The sequence below is a fragment of the Diceros bicornis genome, chromosome 3, assembly GCF_020826845.1.
Source record: "Diceros bicornis minor isolate mBicDic1 chromosome 3, mDicBic1.mat.cur, whole genome shotgun sequence".
In the NCBI taxonomy this organism is placed as follows: domain Eukaryota; kingdom Metazoa; phylum Chordata; class Mammalia; order Perissodactyla; family Rhinocerotidae; genus Diceros; species Diceros bicornis.
In genome coordinates, this window is record NC_080742.1 from 90,891,074 (window position 1) to 90,912,645 (window position 21,572).

General features: G+C 40.7%; 1 protein-coding gene across 1 annotated transcript; it reads right to left on the reverse strand.

Annotated features, from left to right (window-relative positions):
- Positions 1-9,460: 9,460 nt before the first annotated feature.
- Positions 9,461-10,399, reverse strand: LOC131422468 (olfactory receptor 2F1-like). Its single transcript, XM_058569761.1, has one exon. The coding sequence runs from the start codon at positions 10,397-10,399 to the stop codon at positions 9,461-9,463; it is 939 nt and encodes a 312-aa protein (XP_058425744.1).
- Positions 10,400-21,572: the final 11,173 nt, after the last annotated feature.

The following is a 21,572-nucleotide window of genomic DNA, read 5'->3' on the forward strand; positions in this document are numbered from 1 at the left end:
TTGTTATATGAATTTTCCCTCAACTCAAAAAAAAAGTTTTACTGGATTGCTGGGAAGATGGCGATGTAAGAGGACTCTGAACTCACCTCCTCTTATGGACACAACAAATATTCAAGTACCTGTGGAACAACTACCTCTGAGGGAAAACTGGAAATTGGATAAAAAGAATCCCCAAAATAAGGGACAACACTGACAGAAGTGGAAGAGGAAGACTACCCCTCTGCTGAGGATAAAACCACATTCTAGCCTGAAATGATTCTAGCGTGGTGCTTCATGGCTAAGGTTGAAGCTTTTCTTGGAGGGGTGGGGGATCTGAGCAGGAGAGCTATGCCACAATAAGCACCCTTTGAATTCAGCACAATTGAGATGAGTGCCATAATACCTGGCTTTGTTGGCTATTACAACCAATGGGGAACACCCCCAGAAGAACTATCGAACAAAAGAGAAACAAAAGCCTGCTTCTAAAGGGCCCAGCACAGATTTACCCATAATGGAAACCAACGCAATGTCACCAGAAAGAAAGATGCATATTGCTTAGGTAAAAGAGACTCATTTGATAAGATCTGAGCACACCTCAGAGAGGGAAAGTTGGCTGGGCCCACTTCCCCATGGACTGAGACAGTGGCAGCAACCATCATTGTGACCTTGTACAGGCATGCTGACACAGATTCTGGCACACACCATTGGATAGCTTCCCTGGCCTGTTAGCACAGGGGTTTGCCCTACTCACTAAGTCCCGATTTAATCCAGCTTAGCCAGGGCAGGCAGCACACCCTAGGTACTGTCCCTGCCTACCAGCAAGCCCACAGGGAACTCATGGGCCCACATAAGTGGGTTGTGTGAGACTTCTGCAGCAGGGCTAGTGGGTCTGCCTCAGGGGGCTGGGGCGTGCACCCAGGACAGATCTGCACTGGTTGGGTGTGTGGCCCACTGGCAGTGGGGTGTGTTGGCTGCGGCAGACTTGTGCCACTGACCATCAAGGAGATCTGTCCGACCTTCTAAAGCCTGAAATGATTGTGTGCTGTCATGCCTGGGACTTGCCCCATCCAGCTGTGTTCCCGAGAGAGCTGACAGCAGCCTTACAAGTCAGAGGACTACAGCAATTGTGAGCCCCTGAGCCTAGCACCCAGCTATGCTGGGGGCCTGACTCACTTAACAGTAAAACAACAGCTGGTGTGTGCTGGTGTACCTTGCAGTTACCCATGCCAGTAAAGTGACTAAAGTGACCATAGCAGCCATGTTTGGCTGAGCCTTACTACTAGCCAGCCCAAAGGCCAGCCTAGCCTACTCATGTGCCTGCAGAAAGAGCAACTTTGCCACAATAAAAGGGCACATGTAGCATACATAGGGGACACTCTTGGATCATTTGGAACTGGTGATTAGACGGAAGCACCTTGCTGTGCCTAGTAAGGCTTCTCTTACATAAGGCCATTTCTCCAAGATTGAGAGATGTACCTGATCTACCTAATACATAGACACAAGCACACAGAAGTAGGCAAAATGAGGAGACAAAGGGATATTTTCCAAATAAGAGAATAGGACAAATCCTCATAAAAAGAACTAAATGGAACAGAGATAAACAATCTACCTGACAAAGAGTACAAACAAATAGTCATAAGGATGCTCACTGACCTTGGGAGAAGAATAGATGAACACAGTGAGAACGTCAATAAAGAACTAGAAAATATAAAAAAGAAGCAATCAGAACTGAATAATACAATAATGGAAATGAAAATTTTACTAGAAGGAATCAACAGCAAAGTAGATGACACAGAAGAACAGATCAGCAAGCTGGACAAAAGAGTAGAGGAAATCACAAGCTGAACAGAAAAAAAAAAAAAAGATCAAAAAGAACAAGGACAGTCTAAGGGACCTCCAGAACAACATCAAGTATACTAACATCTGTATTAGAGGTATCCTAGAAGGAGAAACAGAGATAAAAGGGCAGAGAACCTATTTGAAGAAAAAATAGCTGAAAACTTTCCTAACCTAAGGAAGGAAACAGACATCCAGGTACAGGAAGCAGAGAGAGCACCAAACAAGATGAACCCAAGAGGCCCACACCAAGACACATTACAATTAAAATGTCAACAATTAAGTATAAAAAGAGAATCCTAAAGGCTGCAAGAGAAAGATAACAAGTTACATACAAAGGAAATCTCATAAAGCTATCAACTGACTTCTCAGCAGAAACCATACAGGCTAGGAAGGAATGGCATGATATATTTAAAGTGCAGAAAGGAAAAAACCTAAAGCCGAGAATACTCTACCCAGCAAGGTTATCATTCAGAATGGAAGAAGAGAGAAAGAACTTTCCAGATAACCAAAAACTAAAGAAGTTTATCACCAATAAACTGGCCTTACCAGAAATGTTAAAGGCAGTTATTTAAGTGGAAAAGAATAGACTACAAATAGGAATAAGAAAATTATCAAAGAATAAAAATCACTGGTAAAAGCAAATATACAGTAAAGGTAGCAGATCAACCACCTATAAAGCTAATATGAAGGTCAAAAGACAAAAGTACTAAAAATATCTATCTCCATGATAAGAGATTAAGGGATACACACACACAAAAGTGGTTCAATATGATATCAAAAACAAAATTGGAGGGAAAGGAATAAAAGGGTAGGGCTTTTAGTAAGAGGTCAAACTTAAGAGACTATCAACAATATAGATTGCTATTTACATATGTTATTATATACGAACCTCATGGTAATCACAAACCAGAAACCTATACTAAATATGCAAAAAATTAAGGAAAAGGAACCCAAACACAATACTAAAGAAATCATCAAATCACAAGGGAAGAGAGCAAGAGAAGAAGAAGGGAACAGAGAAGAGCTACTAATACACCCAGAAAAAAAATAACAAAATGACAATATGTACATACTTATCAATAGCTACTTTAAATGTCAATGGGCTAAATGCCCCAATCAAAAGACATAGGCTGGCTGAATGGATAAAAAAACCAAGTCCCATATATACGCTGCATACCAGAGACACACTTCAGACCTAAACACACTCACAGACTGCAAGTGAAAGGATGGACAAAGACATTCCATGCAAATGGCAAAGAAAAGAAAGCTGGGGTAACAATACTTATATCAGACAAAATATACTTTAAAACAAAAGCTGTAACAAGAGACAAAGAATGGAACTACATAAAGAAAAAGGGAACAATCCAACAAGATGCCATAACACTTGTAAATATCTATGCACCCAACATAGGAGCACTTAAATATATAAAGCGATTATTAACAGATAGAAAAGGAGAAATAGACAGCAACACAATAACAGTAGGGGATTTTAACACTCCACTTACATCAGTGGATAGATCATCCAAACAGGAGATCAATAAGGAAACATTGGCCTTAAATGACACATTAGATCAAATGGACTTAGTAGATATACACAGAACATTCCATCCAAAAACCACAGAATACACATTCTTTTCTAATACACATGGAACGTTCTCTAGGATAGATCCCATGTTAGGCCACAAAAGAAGTCTCAATAAATTTAAGAAGATTTAAATAACACCAAGCATCTTTTCTGACCACAATGGTATGGAACTAGAAATTGACTACAAGAACAAAGCTGGAAAAGCTGCAAGTACAGGGAGATTAAACAAAATGTTACTAAACAACAATTGGGTCAATGAAGAAATCAAGGAGAAATAAAAAAATACCCAGAGACCAATGAAAATGAAAATACCCTATGATCCAGCTATTCCACTGCTGGGTATTTATCCAAAGAACTTGAAAACACCAATGCATAAAGATACATGCACCCCTGTGTTCATTGCAGCGTTATTCACAATAGCCAAGACTTGGAAGCAACCTAAGTGCCCAAAAAGGGACGAACGGGTAAAGAAGATGTGGTATATATACACGATGGAATACTACTCAGCCATAAGAAACGATGAAATCCAGCCATTTGTGACAACATGGATGGATACTGAGGGTACCATGCAAAGTGAAATAAGTCAGAGGGAGAAGGTCAAATACTGTATGATTTCCCTCATTAAGTAGTAGATAATAACAACAACAAACAAACACATAGAGATAGAGATTGGATTGGTGATTACCAGAGGGGAAGGGGGGAGGGAGGAGGTCAAAAGGGATAATTTGGCACAAGTGTGTGGTGATGGGTTGTAGTTAGTGTTTGGGTGGTGAACATGATGTAATCTATGCAGAAATAGAAGTATAATGATGTACACCTGAAATTTATACAATGTTATAAACCAATGTTACTGCAATAAACAAAAAATTAAAAATAAAAAAGATATGAGGAAAGGGAGTATTAGAAAAAAAAAAAGAAGAAAATACGACATGCCAAAATTTATGGGATACAGCAAAAATGGTGCTAAGAGGGAAGTTTTTAGCAATACAGGCATATCTCAACAAATAAGAAAAATCTCAAAATAAACAATGTAACAGTGTACCTAAAGGAACTAGTAAATGAAGAACAAATAGAGCCCAAAATCACTAGAAGGAAGGAAATAATAAAAATCAGAGAAGAAATAAATGAAATACTGAGTAAAAAAAGATATTAAAAAAATCAATGAAATTTGGATCTGCTTCTTTGAAAAGATAAACAAATTAACAAACCTTTAGCTAGACTCACCAAGAAAAAAAAAAGAAAGAAGGCTCAAATAAATAAAATAAGAGATGAAAGAGGAGAAATTACAACAGATACCTCAGAAATACAAAGGATTTGTATTTTAATTTTTTAATTTGTATTTTAATTTTTAAAGGATTATAAAAGAATACTATGAAAAGCTGTATGCCAACAAATTGTATAATCTGGAAGAAAAGGATAACTTGTTAGAATCATACAACCTTCCAAAACTGAATCAAGGAGAAACAGAGAATTTGAATAGACAATCACCATAAGGAGATCGAAACAGTAATCAAACTCCCCCAAAAGACAAAAGTCCAGGACCCGATGGCTTCCCCTCTTGGCAAATTCTACAAAACATTCAAAGAATATTTAACACCTATCCTTCTCAAACTCATCCAAAAATTTGAAGAGGGGAGAAGCTTCCCAACTCATTCTATGAAGCCAACATTACCCTGATACCAAAACCAGACAGAGACAACACAAAAAAAGGAAATTAGAGGCCAGTATCACTGATGAAGATAGATGCAAAAATCCTCAACAAAATACTAGCAAATCGCATACAACAGTACCCTAAAAAGATCATACACCATGATGAAGTGGGACTTATTCCAGGGATGCAGGGATCGTTCAACATCCTCAAATCAATCAACGTGATACACCGCATCAAGAAAATGAAGAAGAAAAATCACATGATCATATCAAGAGATGCAGAGAAAGCATTTGACAAGATACAGCATATATTTATGATAAAAAAACTTTGAAGTAAATGGGTATAGAGGGAAAGTACCCCAACATAATAAAAGCCATATATGACAAACCCACAGCTAATGTCATATTCAATGGTGAAAACCTGAGCTATCCCTTTAAGCACAGGAACTAGACAAGGATGCCCACTTTCACAACTCCTGTTTAACATAGTATTGAAAGTCCTAGCCAGAACAATCAGGCAAGAAAAAGAAATAAAACCGATTTAAATTGGAAAGGAAGAAGTAAACTATTTGTCACTATTTGCAGATGACTTGATTTTATATATAGAAAACTCTAAAGAATCCACCAAAAACTATTAGAAATAATCAATGGATACAATAAAATTGCAAGATACAAAATTAATAAAAAAATCAGTTGCATTTCTAGACACTAGCAACAAAACAGCAGAAAGAGAAATTAAGAATACAATCATGCTGACAATCTCAATAAAGAGAATAAAATACCTAGGAATAAATTTAATAAAAGAGGTGAAAGATCTTCTCTTTTCCCCTTAAATCAGCCCCTTTAACATTTCTTGTAGCACTGGTTTCTTGGTGACAAACTCCTTTAATTTTTGCTTATCTGGGAAAATTTTGATCTCTCCTTCCATTTTGAATGATAACCTTGCTGGGTAGAGTATTCTTGGCTGTAAGTTTTTTCCTTTTAGCACTTTAAATATATCGTGCCATTCTCTTCTAGCCTGTAAGGTTTCTGCTGAGAAGTCAGCTGATAGCCTTATGGGGTTTCCTTTATATGTAACTTGACATTCTCTTGTGGCTTTTAGGATTCTCTCTTTATCTTTAATTCTGGACATTTTGATTATGATGTGTCTTGGTGTGGGCCTCTTTGGGTTTATCTTGTTTGGGGCTCTCTGTGATTCCTGTACCTGGATGTCTGTTTCCTTCCTTAGATTTGGGAAGTTTTCATCTATTATTTCTTGAAATAGATTCTCTGCCCCCTTGTCTCGCTCTTCTCCTTCTGGGACCAGAGGGGAAGGGGGGAGGGAGGAGGGTGAAAGGGATAATTTGGTACATGTGTGTGGTGATGGGTTGTAATTAGTATTTTTGTGGTGAACATGATGTAGTCCATGCAGAAATAGAAGTACAATGATGTACACCTGAAATTTTTACAATGTTATAAACCAATAAAAAAAAAAAAGAAATGATCTTCAGACAAATTAAAAAAAAAAAAAAGAGGTGAAAGACAAGAACACTGAAGACTATAAAACATTGTTGAAAGAAATCGAAAAAGACACAAAGAAATGAAAAGATTTTATGAGGTCATGGATTGGAAGAATTAAAATGTCCATACGTCCTAAAGCAATCTACAGATTCAATGTAATCACTATCAAAGTCCCAATGACATTTTTCATAGAAATAGAACAAAGAATCCTAAAATTTATATGGAACAACAAAAGACCCCGAATAGCCAAAGGAATCCTGAGAAAAAAGAACAAAGCTGGAGGCATCACAATCCCTGACTTCAAAATATACTACTAAGCTATAGTAATAACAACAGCATGGTACTGACACAAAAACAGACACAAAGATCAACGGGACAGAATCGAGAGCCCAGAAATAAACCCACACATCTGTGGACACCTAATTTTCAACAAGGGAGCCAAGGACATACAATGGAGAAAGGAAAGTCTCTTCAATAAATGGTGTTGGAAAAACTGGACAGCCACATGCAAAAGAACGAAAGTAGATCATTACCTTACACCATACACAAAAATTAACTAAAAGGGATTAGGCTTGAATGTAAGCCTTGAAACCATAAAACGTCTAGAAGAAAACATAGGCAGCATGCTCTTCAACATTGGTCTTGCATATTTTTGAATACCATGTCTCACTAGGCAAGGGGAACAAAAGCAAAAATAAACAAATGGGACTACATCAAACTAAAAAGCTTCTGCACAGCAAGGGAAATCATCAACAAAGTGAAAAGACAATCTAAAAATTGGGAGAAGATATTTGCAAATCATATATCTGATAAGGGGTTGATATCTAATATATATAAAGAACTCATACAACTCAACAACAGAGAAACAAACAACTCAATTAAAAAATGGGCAAAGGATCTGAATAGACATTTTTCCAAAGAAGATATACAGATGGCCAACAGGCACATGAAAAGATGTTCAACATCACTAATCATCAGGGAAATGCAAATAGAAACTACAATGAGATATCACCTCAAGCCCATCAGAATGGCTATAATTAACAAGACAAAAAATAACAAATGTTGGAGAAGATGTGGAGAAAAGGGAACTCTCATATATTGCTGGTGGGAGTGCAAACTGATGCAGCCACTATGGAAAACAGTACAGAGATTTCTCGAAAAATCACCACCATGTGATCAAGCTATTCCACTGCCAGGTAGTTATCCAAAGAACAGGAAAAGACAAACGTATAAATATTTGCACCTCTATGTTCATTGCAGCATTATTCACAATAGCCAATACTTGGAAAGAACCTAAGTGCCCATAAATTGAGAAATGGAAAAAGAAGATGTGGTATGTATACACAATGGAATACTTCTCATCTATAAAAAAAGATGATATCTTGCCATTTGCAACAACACGGATGGACCTTGAGGGTATTATGCTTAGTGAAATATGTCAGAGGGAGAAAGTCAAACACTGTATGATTTTACTCACATGTGGAAGATAAGAACAAAAAGAAACAAACACATAGACAGAGATTATATTGGCGGTTACCAGAGGGAAAAGGGGAGGGAGAAGGGTGAAAGGGATGATAGGGCACATGTGTACGGTGAAGGATGGTAATTAGTCTTTGAGTGGTGAACATGATGTAGTTTACAGAGAAATCAAATTATAATGATGTACACCAGAAATTTATATAGTGTTAGAAACCAATGTTACCACAAAAAAAAGAGAAAATATTGCTAAAAATTTAAGATGATTTAAAAAAAAGTTTTACTAGGAATTTAAAAAGATACTCCATTCCCTGCTCCTCAACCTTTTGGCATTTTTTCAACAGATTGATTATAAGTTGAATTGTTGTCATCTTATGTTGTTTGTTTTTTTGTGGGTAAGACAAACCAGAGATCTGTAATATTTAGGTAACAGGAGATTTATTCTGACTTTTAAAGATTGTTTTAAACATTTTTCTGGATAAAATTATCATTGCTTTGTTTTAAATTTTAGAATGTTTAGAGCTCCATCATTAATTGTGTGTTACAAGAGCAGAGAGAAATTATCACCAATGGGAAACTGATTCTTTCCTTGCTGAATCACCTCTGATCATGTGTGGCAATACCTTCTAATCAACCATGAGTTCTGAATACATTCCTCAGTTTTCCCAAGAGGATATCCTTAGACTTGACTATGTAGAAAGATACGTGTTTGAGATCCTGAACGTTGGCCTTTTGGCCGGTCATTTGTCACCAATGCAGGTCTGAGAGGGAAACATGCAGAGTGATGTCCATGTGACTCACACATGGTCCGGTCCTGCTCATCAGGGCTGTGGGCATCATTACTCTGACTTTGGTTCAAGTCTCTGTGTGAATTCCCCACCCTATAGAGCTGGGATGGACCATGTGTGAGTCACAGGAGTGACATTTGCACCTCTGGCCTAAGGCCTGTCTGTCCTATGGGCAGAGTGAATTTGTAACTTACAACTTCCCCTCCCCACTTTTCTCACTGATTGCAGAAAAGCTTAGACATATAGTTGTACATTTTAGCAAGGAAATAGGCTTTCTTGATGTAAGTTTTGTGCACTGCCCTGACTTCTGATTTAATCCTCCTTTCTAATTCATATATGCAGGTACATAGTTATATTTTTACCATTTAATTTTCTGTAGCATGTATGCATCTCTAAGTTGTTTCACATGTTTAAGAATAAGTCAGAGACCAAAAATAGAGTCCAGAGATAAAATCTCATTATTCTATTACCTCAAAAGATAGTGGTGTATGTTGTGGTCCTTCCACCAGCTCCCTTACACGTGAGTGCACGCACACATGCACATGCACACATACATATGCACACACAGACATTATGTAGGAGAGCATGCTCCATTCATTGCCCACCATCTGCAGAGTAAGGTCCTCTGTGACAAAGTCACGTACTAAAGTTTTGATTCAGAACTCCTCATCAGAAATCGACTCAGAGCAGCCTTCATGTCCTTGTTCCGCAAACTGTAGATGAGCGGATTCAACATGGGAGTCACCACAGCATAAAACAGCACCACCACCTTGTCCTGCTCGGTTAAGGCTGTAGAGCTGGGCTGCATGTGGGTAACCAGGGCCATCCCATAAGACATGGAGACCACAGTGAGGTGGGAGGCACAAGTCCCAAAGGCTTTGCGGCGTCCCCCGGTGGAGCAGATCCGCAGGATGGTGGCCACAATGTGGGCGTAGGACAGGGAGACCAGGCAGCAGGGCACCAGCAGCACCACCACGGTGGAGACCACTATGACCACCTGGTTGAGGGTGACATCCACACAGGCCAATCTGACCAGTGCCAGTGTCTCACAGGACACATGGTTCACCACGTGGTGCCCACAGGTGGGCAGACGCATGGTGACTGCCGTCTCCACAGCAGAATTAGCCAGGCCCGTGAGCCAAGAGACTGCTGCCAGTGCTGCACAGCTCCTAGGGTTCATCACTGCCATGTAGTGCAGGGGATCACAGACCGCCACATAACGGTCATAGGCCATTGCTGCCAGCAGCAAGAACTCAGTCCCCCCCAGAGCCAGTGAGAAGAAGAGCTGGGTTGCACATCGGGTGAAGGAGATGGTCTTCTTCTCCAGGAGGAAGTGCACCAGCATCTGGGGGACCCCACTGGAGGTGTAACAAATGTCCAGCACTGCCAGGTTGCAGAGGAAGAAGTACATGGGCAGGTGCAGTCGTGCATCCAGCCTGATCAGGAGGACGATGAGGCCGTTGCCCAGTAAGGTCAGCAGATAGGTGGCCCCAAACAGGACAAAGAGTCCAGCCTGGATCTGCCTGTCACTGGAGAGCCCCATGAGGACAAACTCACTCACCCAGGTCAGATTGTCCTTCATGGAGGTGATGGGTCAGGCTGTTGGGGGAGGAACAGAGTCAAGGAGTGACAAGTGATTGTTTTACTTTAGAAGTCTGGGATTAAGCCCTGGGCTAGGACTGAGGCTGGAATTGACACACTTCCAGAGGTTCCTTAGCCTAGGGGATCAGGGAGAATGCAATGGATGTTGGAGAAAGGGACATTTCGGTTCTCGGACTAGACAGTGAGAATCTCAAGGATAAAATCCCTGTTCTGGTCATTCTTTTATGTCTAGGATCCAGCACAGTTACAATTATAGAGGAGATAAGCTATCAGTGCAGAAAGAAAGACAGGGAAATAAAGTGGTAGAGAAAGAGGGAGAAAAAAGGATAGAAGAAAGAAAAAAAAGAAAGTAAAAGATAAAAAAAAAACTAAGGAAGGAAGGTAGAAAACGGAAAGAAGTGAAGGACAGTGGAGGACAGGGAGCACAAGAAGGATTCCTCTTTGTGGGGTAGGGGTAAAGCAGGGATAAAGTATTATAGTCGGACACTGGCGACCAAGAGGGGTACCCCTGGTTCCTCAGTGTTGTTCCTAAAGGGCTGGATTCTGTTTCTCTTCATGTTTCTTCTTGGGTGCAGTCTGGGTCACTGCCTAGAAAGCAATACTCTCATGTCATTCTCATTGTGCCCATAGGTCGGATGATGCTTCAGTCCTTTAAACCAATATCTACTAAGTCCTTGCTCTGTGCAGGAACTGTGCTGGACATTAGATAGCTGTCTGTGAATCAGGAAGACTGAAGCACAAGTTCTGCTTTCTTTATTCTTATAATGTAATCAGGGGCACATTAATAATTATAAAAATTTAATTATGTATAATTGTGCTAAGAGCTATGAAGGAGAAGAACAGGGTTATCAGTTGGATAACTAAATTTGCAGCTGTAATTAAATTACCACTGCGGTAATGCCTTCCTTCTCAATAATGTGCAATATATATCATAAGTTGCAGGCATATATTCAGATGTTTAAATAAATGATTAACAAAATAATGTAATGAGAGCATTTGAAAACCGATGATACTCACATGTTACTACTGTGTATGAGGTGACTGAAATCCACCGAATCCATTAAGAGGCAATGAATTCCCCTTTCTCAGCTAAGATTGTTCTTGGTTATTTCCCTTCCAACATGTCGACCACCCTCTATAAAAATAGAATTAAATGTCATCAGTTTTTCTTTCTTTTTTTTTTTTTTGTGAGGAGATCAGCCCTGTGCTAACATCTGCCAATCCTCCTCTTTTTTTGCCGAGGAAGATTGGCCCTGGGCTAACATCTGTGCCCATCTTCCTCCACTTTATATGGGACGCCACCACAGCATGGCTTGACAAGCAGTGCGTTGGTGCCCACCTGGGATGCAAACTGGCGAACCCAATGGAGCGCGCACATCTAACCTCTTGCGCCACCGGGTGGGCCCCCAGTTTTTCTTAATAGAATTGTAATCTCAAGGTATATTTCCTACTCTTAAAATAATTAGTAAATGAATTAACTCATTTATTAAAAATATTTATTGAGTATGAGTCACTATGCTTTCAACCAACTTCTAGGAAATATTACCTTTCAATATTACTAATTTGTGTTAGGAAATCAACAGTGTCTCATGAACAAATAAAACATTAAAAATAATTGGATCTTGTGAGAATCAAATGAGACAGCTGAAAAAAGGACAAATGCAATAATACATCAGTGCTCAGAAAACCAGAATGGAGCCCCAGACTCAAATATGACAGAATTGAAAACATCATCGAATTCAGATGTCTTCTGGCTGGGAACGCTGCCCTGGGCTTTCATTGGTGGAGGGAGAGAGCACAGAAGCTGGATGGAGCTGGCGTTTCTTGCTTTCCACTCAGCCCTGGTCCTGCAGTGGCCAGAAGCTGTCATTACAGAGACTGCTGAGAATATAAATGGGCCTTAGGTTCTCAGGGTTGGAGATGGGTTCTAGGGCCAGAGTGCTGTAGCTGGTGGCTGGGGTTTTGAGCACCACCCCAGGGAGCCTGTGGCCACACACAGAGCCTGGTCCTTGTATCAGCAGAGGAAGTAACTCAGCTCTGATCTACTAGAATCTAGAGGCTGCTACAGCATCCAGAATCCTCACTTTCAGAGTCATGGTCATGGATCCAGATTTCCTCCAGAAGGGCCCTGTTACTCTATAAGAGAAAAAAAATCTTAGAAATGAAATGAACCATAGAGATAATGTATTCCATCCATTTCATTTTATAGACATGGAAACCAAAGAGCTTTTTTCAAATAATTTTTTTTTTTTGATGAGAAAAATTTACCCAGAGCTAACGTCTGTTGCCAATCTTCCTCTTTTTGCTTGAGGAAGATTGTTGCTGAGCTAACATCTGTGCCAATCTTCCTCTATTTTGTATGTGGGATGCTGTCACATCATGGCTTGATGAGCAGTCTGTAGGTCTGGCCCAGGATCCGAACACCGGAACCCTCGGCTGCCGAAGGGGAGAGCACGAAATTAACCACTGCACCACTGAGCTGGCCACCTCAAATAAATTTTTGGTGCTATTTTTAGATAATGATAAACTATTTTTATTAACAGATAGCCTCGTCTTCTGATCTTTGGAATAATTAGAGAATTGCATTCCATTTTGCTCAATTTAGTGAACATTTACTGAGCACTGAGAGTGTCTGGTCCAGTGGCAGGTGCTGGGGTTAACAGGGATCAGTACAGCCTGGTCTCCCTGTCCAGGAACAGCCTGGCAGGAAGACAGAGAGGGTGAGTCATCATGATCTTATTAAAGTTTTCAGAAGAAACTAGATATCAATTCTGATAACTGGAGACATAGAGTTGGACTATATAAATATCAACCCAGATATGTAAAAATAATAAGTAGAAGCAAAGAAACAGCCAGTGCATTTGCTTCCTGAGAAAGTAGATGTGGTTTAAGGTGTATGTAGATTGGTAGTAAGGAGAACTTGGTTTTAACCTGCATCAATAAATCCTCTAGGTATCATTGTAAGTCACTGCCTTTTTGAGCTATAGATTCTTCACTCTACAGAGTGAGCAAGTTAGGTAAGCAGTAAGATTTCTCCCAGCATTAAAGATCTGCAATAAATGAATATATGTAAGCTGTAGTTTACAGCTGTATAAAAAGAAATAAGAAATTCTTCATTCTTTGATCACTGTCAGTATGCATAGCTAGTGTGACTGTAGGCAATTACATATTATTGGTTACTGGGTTTGGGGACCAAAGCATTCATATCACACATAACTGTTTGAGGAGGTTCCCATGAATGGGACCAGGTTGACTTGAAAACTAGAGGCTAAAGAAATAAGGAAGGACCCATACGAATACAGCTGAAAGCATTGTAGCCTCTGGTACATGAGCTATTTTCCAAAGTCAGTCCCAGATCATTCCTAGAGTGAGATGATCGCTAAATTATCCATGAGACCAGGGACCAAACCTGCCTTAGTTCCAGAGGGATTATGCTTCTTCATGACTGAGAATATTTACCATTCTCTTTTTCAAGGAAAGATGGAGTCTATGTTTATCTTTGGTTTTCCTACCAAGCCCAGCCCTTCTCCATTCCTTATTCTTCTCTCTAACATAATGCAGATGACTTAAGGACCAAAAAGGAGCCTTATCTCTTTGACTTCCACTCTTTAGTTCTTTGAGTGTATGTCTGTATACACTGAGCACTTCAGTTTGTACTGTTGATTGGACATCTGACCAAGACCCAGGACTCTTTTGAATGGCTTGAAAACAGTGAGTTGCATCATCTAGGTCATGGGAAGAATCAAAGAGCCTCCAACTATAACCAGTGAGAAAAACACAGTGGAGGATCCCAGGGCAGTCCTGGCTGCTCCCAGGGATTTGGACTCTATCCTCTCACCACTTCCTCTTAACCTTCCCTGTGGGAGACTCACCCAGGCTGAATGTTCATCATCTCATGCACAGAACTCATTTTGGATGGACGGCAGCACATCTCTCAGGAAGTTCTTGAAGCAGTTGTCCTTCTTCTTCCTGGGGATGCAGGTTTCACTTTGTCAGTCTTAGGTGATAACTTTTCAGAACCTAAGAATCCCCAGAGGGCAATTACTTGCTCTTGGTGTGTTCCTTTACTAATTCTTCCTCCCTTCTTACTCAGCTACTTCTCCACAACCACAGCTCCCCACTCTTCTAAGTTCCCTAGGGAATAAACATTCTGAAAAGTTTTTATCTCAACTTTTAATTGTCCTTCTAGTTCCCAGGCTCATGAGCCCTTCCCTGACTCTTTTGAGTCTTTCACTGCCATTCAAGACTATGGCATTGTTGGGGACTTTTGGCAGGAGTCAGGAGACAGGAATATTTACTCCTCTGGCCTAATGGGAAGGGGTTGAGATTAATCGAGAAGAAGAGAAATTAAAGTCTCAGAGCCTGATCTCCTTCCTAAGGGAAGAAGATGAATGCACCTTCTCCCCTCTTTCCACACATGTAGTTTTAGTAACTAGGGAGTGGAGAGTAAGGATTGCACAGTAGAAACATCATATCCATAGCCAGGGGGCCATTGAGAAGTCCCAAGTTCACAGACATTAAAAGATTTCTATAGGCTCCCTGGTGGTCTCCATATCACATTACTTTTGAGTTTTGTTTCCTTCGCATATTTTCTTACCACCAGGAGTTTTTCCAGCTTTCACTAAGCTTGATCTCTCAGTTCTTGATCATGTTCCAGAAAGTTTTAATCTCTTCACTGGAATTACTACAGTGAACAAAGAAAAGAATGAGTCAGGATAGAGAGTTATTCCCAATATTTACCTCCCCGTCTATGGTAAGAGTACGTGGGCCTTTGGTAAGATGGAAGAGACCTTGTTAGCGAGTAATCTACTAGAATTTTATGTAATTGTTGGCCAATATCAGCAAAGTAACTGTTTAATTATCTTGAAAATTTGTGACCTTAATGATAAGGGACTGGGAATGGTAGTTTCACATCCTGCTCTTCCCTTTGTGCAGGACGTGTAGAATCTGAGATTCAGCTCTGCTCCTTATACCCTTCATCTAGGCCCAGGTCTCAAAGGACCTGAAGCTCTCCCAACTTCAAAGTCCATTGAAAGCCAAAACTCATGGATTCTTCTGACTGAGTGGGAGAGGTAAAGATTCCAACTGAGAAGAGGATAGAGGTAAAAAGAAGTCTGAGGGCACCAAAAGGGAGAAGAGAAAGAGAAAGTAAAACCTGAGAGGTGGGACTACCGACGTACATCAAAGGTGCACTTGGTGTGAACTCATCTAGGTGACTCAAGGGTAGAGGAAATGAACTGTGGTGTACCGTCTTCCAGATGACGTAATGTGTGATAATCTAATGAAAATATTTCCTTAATTAAGGAAGAGTCAAGGAAGGGTTCATTAGCCTGGGAACTAGAATTCCTGATAAAAGAAAATTGTATCTTTCCTACTTGTCCAAACACAGATGATATGTAACTTGATGAAAAAAGTAGGTTAGAAAATTGTAGGTTCAGAATGATCCTAAATGGTAAAAAATAATATACATACAGTTGCATGTATATAAAGATAGAAATATAGAAAAAGAACTGAAAGGATGATCAATGGGTTATCTCTGGTAATAGGTTTATAAATATTTTTTTCCTCCTTTTATTCATCTATATTTTGAAAAATGTCTACAATAACCATGTATTATTTTTGAATATGAATCCAATGTGAATCCATATGAATCCAAATGAAATTTTAAAAATTATTGTTGATATAGATATATCACATTAAGATAGGGATGCTGGGAAGTCAACACGCTGGCTTACTGTCCAGCACTACTGATTGGACTCTGAGAAATGCGGGTTAGTGTTGAGGGCTGGAGGGAAGGTATAATTAAAATTCTGCTTCATTAGGGCCAGCCCAGTGGCATAGTGGTTGAGTTCGCAAGCTCCACTGCTGAGGCCCAGGATTTGCAGGTTTGGATCCTGGACGTGCACTGACGCACCACATGTCAAGCCATGCTGTGGCGACGTCCCATATAAAGTAGAGGAAGATGGGAACAGATGTTAGCCCAGGGCCAATCTTCCTCAGCAAAAAGAGGAGGATTGGCATCGGATGTTAGCTCAGGGCTAATCTTCCTCACACACACAAAAAAAATTCTTCCTCAGCAAAGTAGATATGACAGGAGGTATTGAATCATTTATACCATGAAAGGTAAATCTGTAATATCCTATGGTGGCAAACACTCTGGACTAGGGGCAGGATAATTGGTGTCTGCTCTGGCTTTGGTATAAATAGATCTATGACTCTGGGCATGTCATTTAACCTCCTTGGGTCTCAGTTTTCTCATTTGTGAAACAGAAGTTCCGTTAGACCTCTAGGATCCTGCAGCTCTGGGAGTCTATGTTTTCCAGTGAGGACATTGCAGTATTCTCCTTTCATCCTAGATACCGAGGTCTGATATGGAGTTAGACTATGGTAGGTTCCAAACTGTGGTCTTGAGGAAATAGGGGTAATTCTCTCCTTTGAGCCTGATCCACACCAGGAGTTTCACGGACAAAACCAATGTGTTATGAACAATTTGGATCCCCAGCCCTTGGTGAAAATTCACTCCTGCAGTGTGTGTGCAGCCCCAGGCCTGCTGCTTGCTTGGGTCTTTCTCTTTATTCCTTCAGAATTGCCCTGCCAGCACCCACTTCCCCATCCCTACTTCTCTACCCTAATATCTCCTTGCCACAAGACTTTCCTGTTACTAGGAATAGTTTAGTTCACTCCTAAGGAACTACTACGTCTGGTTCTCAGTTATGCACCTTCCCCTTTCACTTCTTTCTACTTTTTTATTTTTTGTTTTTTTTTACCATAAATGACGTTTTTCTACCTTTCCCCAACGAAATGTCAAAAGGCACCTTCTAGAAAGCAGGTTACCTGGACTGATGACCTCTATACTTGACCTCAGCTTCAATAGCCTTGGATACAACTCATCACTAATTGGCTCTGTAATGAGAGGGTCTGAATACTGCTCTGCTTCCTACTTCTACGCACTAGGAAAAATTTAAAATGCTATTTCTGTGCTTCGGTCTTCTCTCTGTGCCTAATGAACTATGTGACTTGCGGGAATCCGCTTAAGTGGTGCTGGTGGGTATGAGAAAGAAAGACTTGGCAACTAGTTGTTACTAAGTACTAAATGCCTTATAATAATCATCTCCTTGAAACTTTATATAATTTCCTTATTATGGATTAAAATTGGACAAGTGCAATACAGCCTATTTCTGGAAAAAAAGTCATTCTTTAATAGATTACTAGCACACACATGGAGTCCAGATAATCTTTACTTCAAGATCCATCTTGCCTATGTGATGGGGTAACAACTTTAAATACACTCTTCATGGACGTTCAGTGAAAATGTAGCTTCTTTCTTTGTATAGTGATCTTACCTGTGTCTACATCCTGATGGGTAATATAGAAAAGGGAATAAAGCAGACAATATAATATGCCAGTTAAAAATGTCTTAGTCTCCTACAATATAAAAAATCTCCTGAGACTTAAAATAATCTTTCCAGGTAAATATTTAATTAATTCAAAGTTTAACCTTTGAGCAGAATGTTTTATTTCTTTCTCTCCTTTCTCAAGATGGCTTCTGGGTATAAGAGAAACACTGAAACTATGGGATAACATGGAATTTGGGACTAGGGTATAGAATCCATCTTGTTTCATGCTAGTCCTGGTGCTGGTCTCTGCAGTTGAGCAGTCATTCTCGTCTGTGCATATACACATGGCTGGTTTCTGTTGAGATATGGTCGATCTGGGTCTAGCCTGTGGCATCCACTGTTGAAAACTGTGGCTGAGGGACTCACGGTTGTTTGTGTCTTGGTTTAGTCAGGGCTCAGTGGCAATCCTTTTTTTGAAATGGTCCACATGAAGGGTTTTCAATGTGATTCCCCCAAACACACACAATCACACACACACACACGTATCACCTCCAAGTACTGACTATGATTCCGTTTGGGGCCTTGGCTTAGGAAGTCTACCTTGTAGCCCTTTTTCTCCACCAAGCTGATCCTTCATTGGCAGATTGTCTGGTGGAACTTTCAGCTTCCTTCTGCACTTCTCATCTGAGGCATGCAGGAGCTTGAGCCATACAGCCCATATTCTTTTTTTTTTTTTTTTGCTGGAAAAGAATCACTCTGAGCTAAAAACTGTTGCCAATTTTCCTCTCTTTTCTTTTTTCTCCCCACAGCCCCGGTACATAGTTGTATATTTTACTTATGAGTCCTTCTTTTTCTTCTGTATGAGCCACTGCCACAGCATGGCTACTGACAGACGAGTGGTGTGATTCCAAGCCTGGGAACTGAACCTGGGCCGCTGAATCAGAGCACGCCGAACTGTAACTGCTAGGCCATCAGGAATGGCTCACACATCCCATGTTCTAGGAGCCGGGAGCATGTCTCAGATTGGCCTATCTGGCATGCTGCTCCACTGCTGCAGCTCTGTTTTCCCTCAAGCTCTTTGGAGTTTCTGGGCCCCCTTGAGCAACAGTCTTTTTCCAGGTCTCCAAATGGGCATCAGGAGAGCATTTCTACTTTTGTCCCTCTCCTCATCCTGTCTCTTCTCTGTCCTCAGGGACTCAATCCCTCAGAGGGGTGGTCAGGCCTCATATATTTGCCTGTCTGCTGCTCTTACTTTTCTCTTCCTCTATTTCTCCTCACACCTCCGCCACAAAGGTTTACCTCCCCTAGGGAATTCAGGGACTTCCCCTATATCATATCCTGAGTTCCCTGTGCTCCTAGTTTATCAAAATCTCAGTGTTCAAATCTAAAGTCTGTGGGTTTTGGTTTAGGTGTCTCAGGACAACTAGAAATTTGGAATTAATAAAGACAAAACTACATTGATCTAATATTCCCGAAGTATTATCTGTTAGACCTACTATTCCCCACACAGTGTCCATCTTGCATAGGGAATCAGGCATCTCTTCTCTCCACTATTCAGCTCATCACACCTGCCTCCAGTGGACAGGTTGGGTCTTCATTTTCAACACCATGAATTTCCATTGAGGAGATTCTTCTAGCTCCTCTCCCCATTGGCTCCTTTACTCCCTGAGCTCCATATGTAGCCCAACCCTGATCTAGCCTTCAGCTTCTTCCTCTTGGCCTTTGTCCTGGGTTGCCAGTCATTCAGGTCCATTCCATTCTTCCAGGGATGGAAGTGACTGGGGCTGTGGATCCATGTGGATAGAGGAGGAAATGAAGGAATGCAGCCACCACAGGTCAGACATGGGACCAAGCAGCTACCTGACAATCAGATACTGATTACCAAGTATAACGCATGTGAAATATTTTGCTAAAAGAGACAGTTGATTCTTTTTGAGAGGCCCTTCTCAGTTCCCCTAGCTTAGTGCGGGTTTGGGGCTAAAAGGGGTCTGAGTATGTGCCATGTCCTAGGGAACAAGGAGAAGAAAATATTATTCTGTCAAATTCAGAACAATATGTGAGGTTGGCACAGACTTGGCCAGAGCTAGACAATTGGTGAAGAACCAGCTGAGATGAAAATCGAGATATGTCTCACGTCAAACTTTATTCTCCTTTCACTATACCATGCTGCCTCCACTGTTCTTTCCTTTCTGAAATGAAGTGTTTGCAAATGGAAGAACGCAGAGGTCTCTTTATGATCTGATTTTCTGAAATTCTTTACACAGGTGTTAGCAGAAGGAGAAGCAGAATCTTTCTGCTCCAGGATCATTTATATACCCCAGTTAAGAAAACGCTGTCTCTTAATACCCAAAAGGAGTATTAAGAAAAGAGTTCGGGCTGGGGGTTTCCTGCTACTCTTAGATACAATTGGCTTTCTGGCCTTTAGATAAGGAAGCTGATTTGCTTTTTTCTTTATAGTTTTCTGACTCACTGTGATAGGCTACATAATGACTGCCCCACATATATCCACATCCTAATCCCTGTGAATTTTACTTTATATGGCAAAAGAGACTTTTCAGATGTGATTAAGTTAAGGCTTTTGAGATGAGGAGATTATCCTGGGTTATCCAGGTGGGCCCACTGTAGTCACAACGGTCCCTATAAGAGGGAGGCAGGAAGATCAAGTCAGAAAAAAGGACATGTGGTGACAGAAGCAAGAGTTTGGAGTGATGTGAGGAAGGAGTCACAAGCCAAGGACTGCAGGTTGCCGCTGAAAGCTAGAAAAGGGTTCTCCTTTGAAGCCTCCAAAAGAAATAAACCCTACCAACACCCTGACCTGAGCCTGGTAAAATTGATTTTGGACTTCTGACCTCCAGAAGTATAAGAGAATAAATTTCTGTTCTTTTAAGCCACCAAATCCGAAGTAACTTGTTAACAGCCCCAACAGGAAACAAATACAAATTCTAATCTCTTCCCTTACTCTCTGTCCCCAGGTTCCCCCAGCACTAATACATAGTTAATGATGCAGATGCTTTGTTCTCCGTACCTTGCCTTGTCTTGCATCTGACTTCCTTCTCTCACTCCATCTCTGTCCCTCAGCCCGTGGACTCTGTTGTTGGAGTTGCCCGATCATCAGCATTCCCAGAGGATAATGCAAATGAAAAACCATGCCTTTTCGCAGAATAAGTGATTCCCTTGCCAGTTTTGTATTCCATGATGAGGGGCACCACTTGCCAGCTCGATTTAGAGGGGCCTTTCATGTGGTGAGTGTGGGACTATCTGTCCTGAGCCTCTTGACTCCCTTGGGCCTGAGCTGGGCTGTCTCATGACACAATTCACAGCAGCCAATGACTTATTGACTGTCCAAATCAAAGGGGCGTTCTACGCTATGATAGTTTCTTAAATATCTGTCACTGAATACTAGAAGATCTTCACGCTCAACTGCTCCCTCCTATTTCTGCAAAGGCTCTGAAACTTGTATAAAAGGATAATAAAATGGATTGTGTCTCAGTTTTGTCTTTGTGTGAGAACAAGCAGATCAATGGCTCATACCCGCACCTTCCAAAGTGAAGTGCTTGCTCAGTTTTACAATGTTTTCAAAGAGGGTTACAAAAATTGTTTGGTGGCTCTTGTCCCATTCTCCCAGCCTAGTATGAAAGGGTTGAAACTGAAGAAGAGGGAGAAGAGATTGGAGAGAAGAAGTTTTCGGAGAGAGTTGGTATTCTTTGGTGTTTGTTCTCCTTTACCTACTTGCATGAGATGTGGGAGGATTTCCCCTCAACCTAAAGCCATTCATTCTCTTCTACCAGTCAATATGTACCCCTTGAAGTTCAGAGC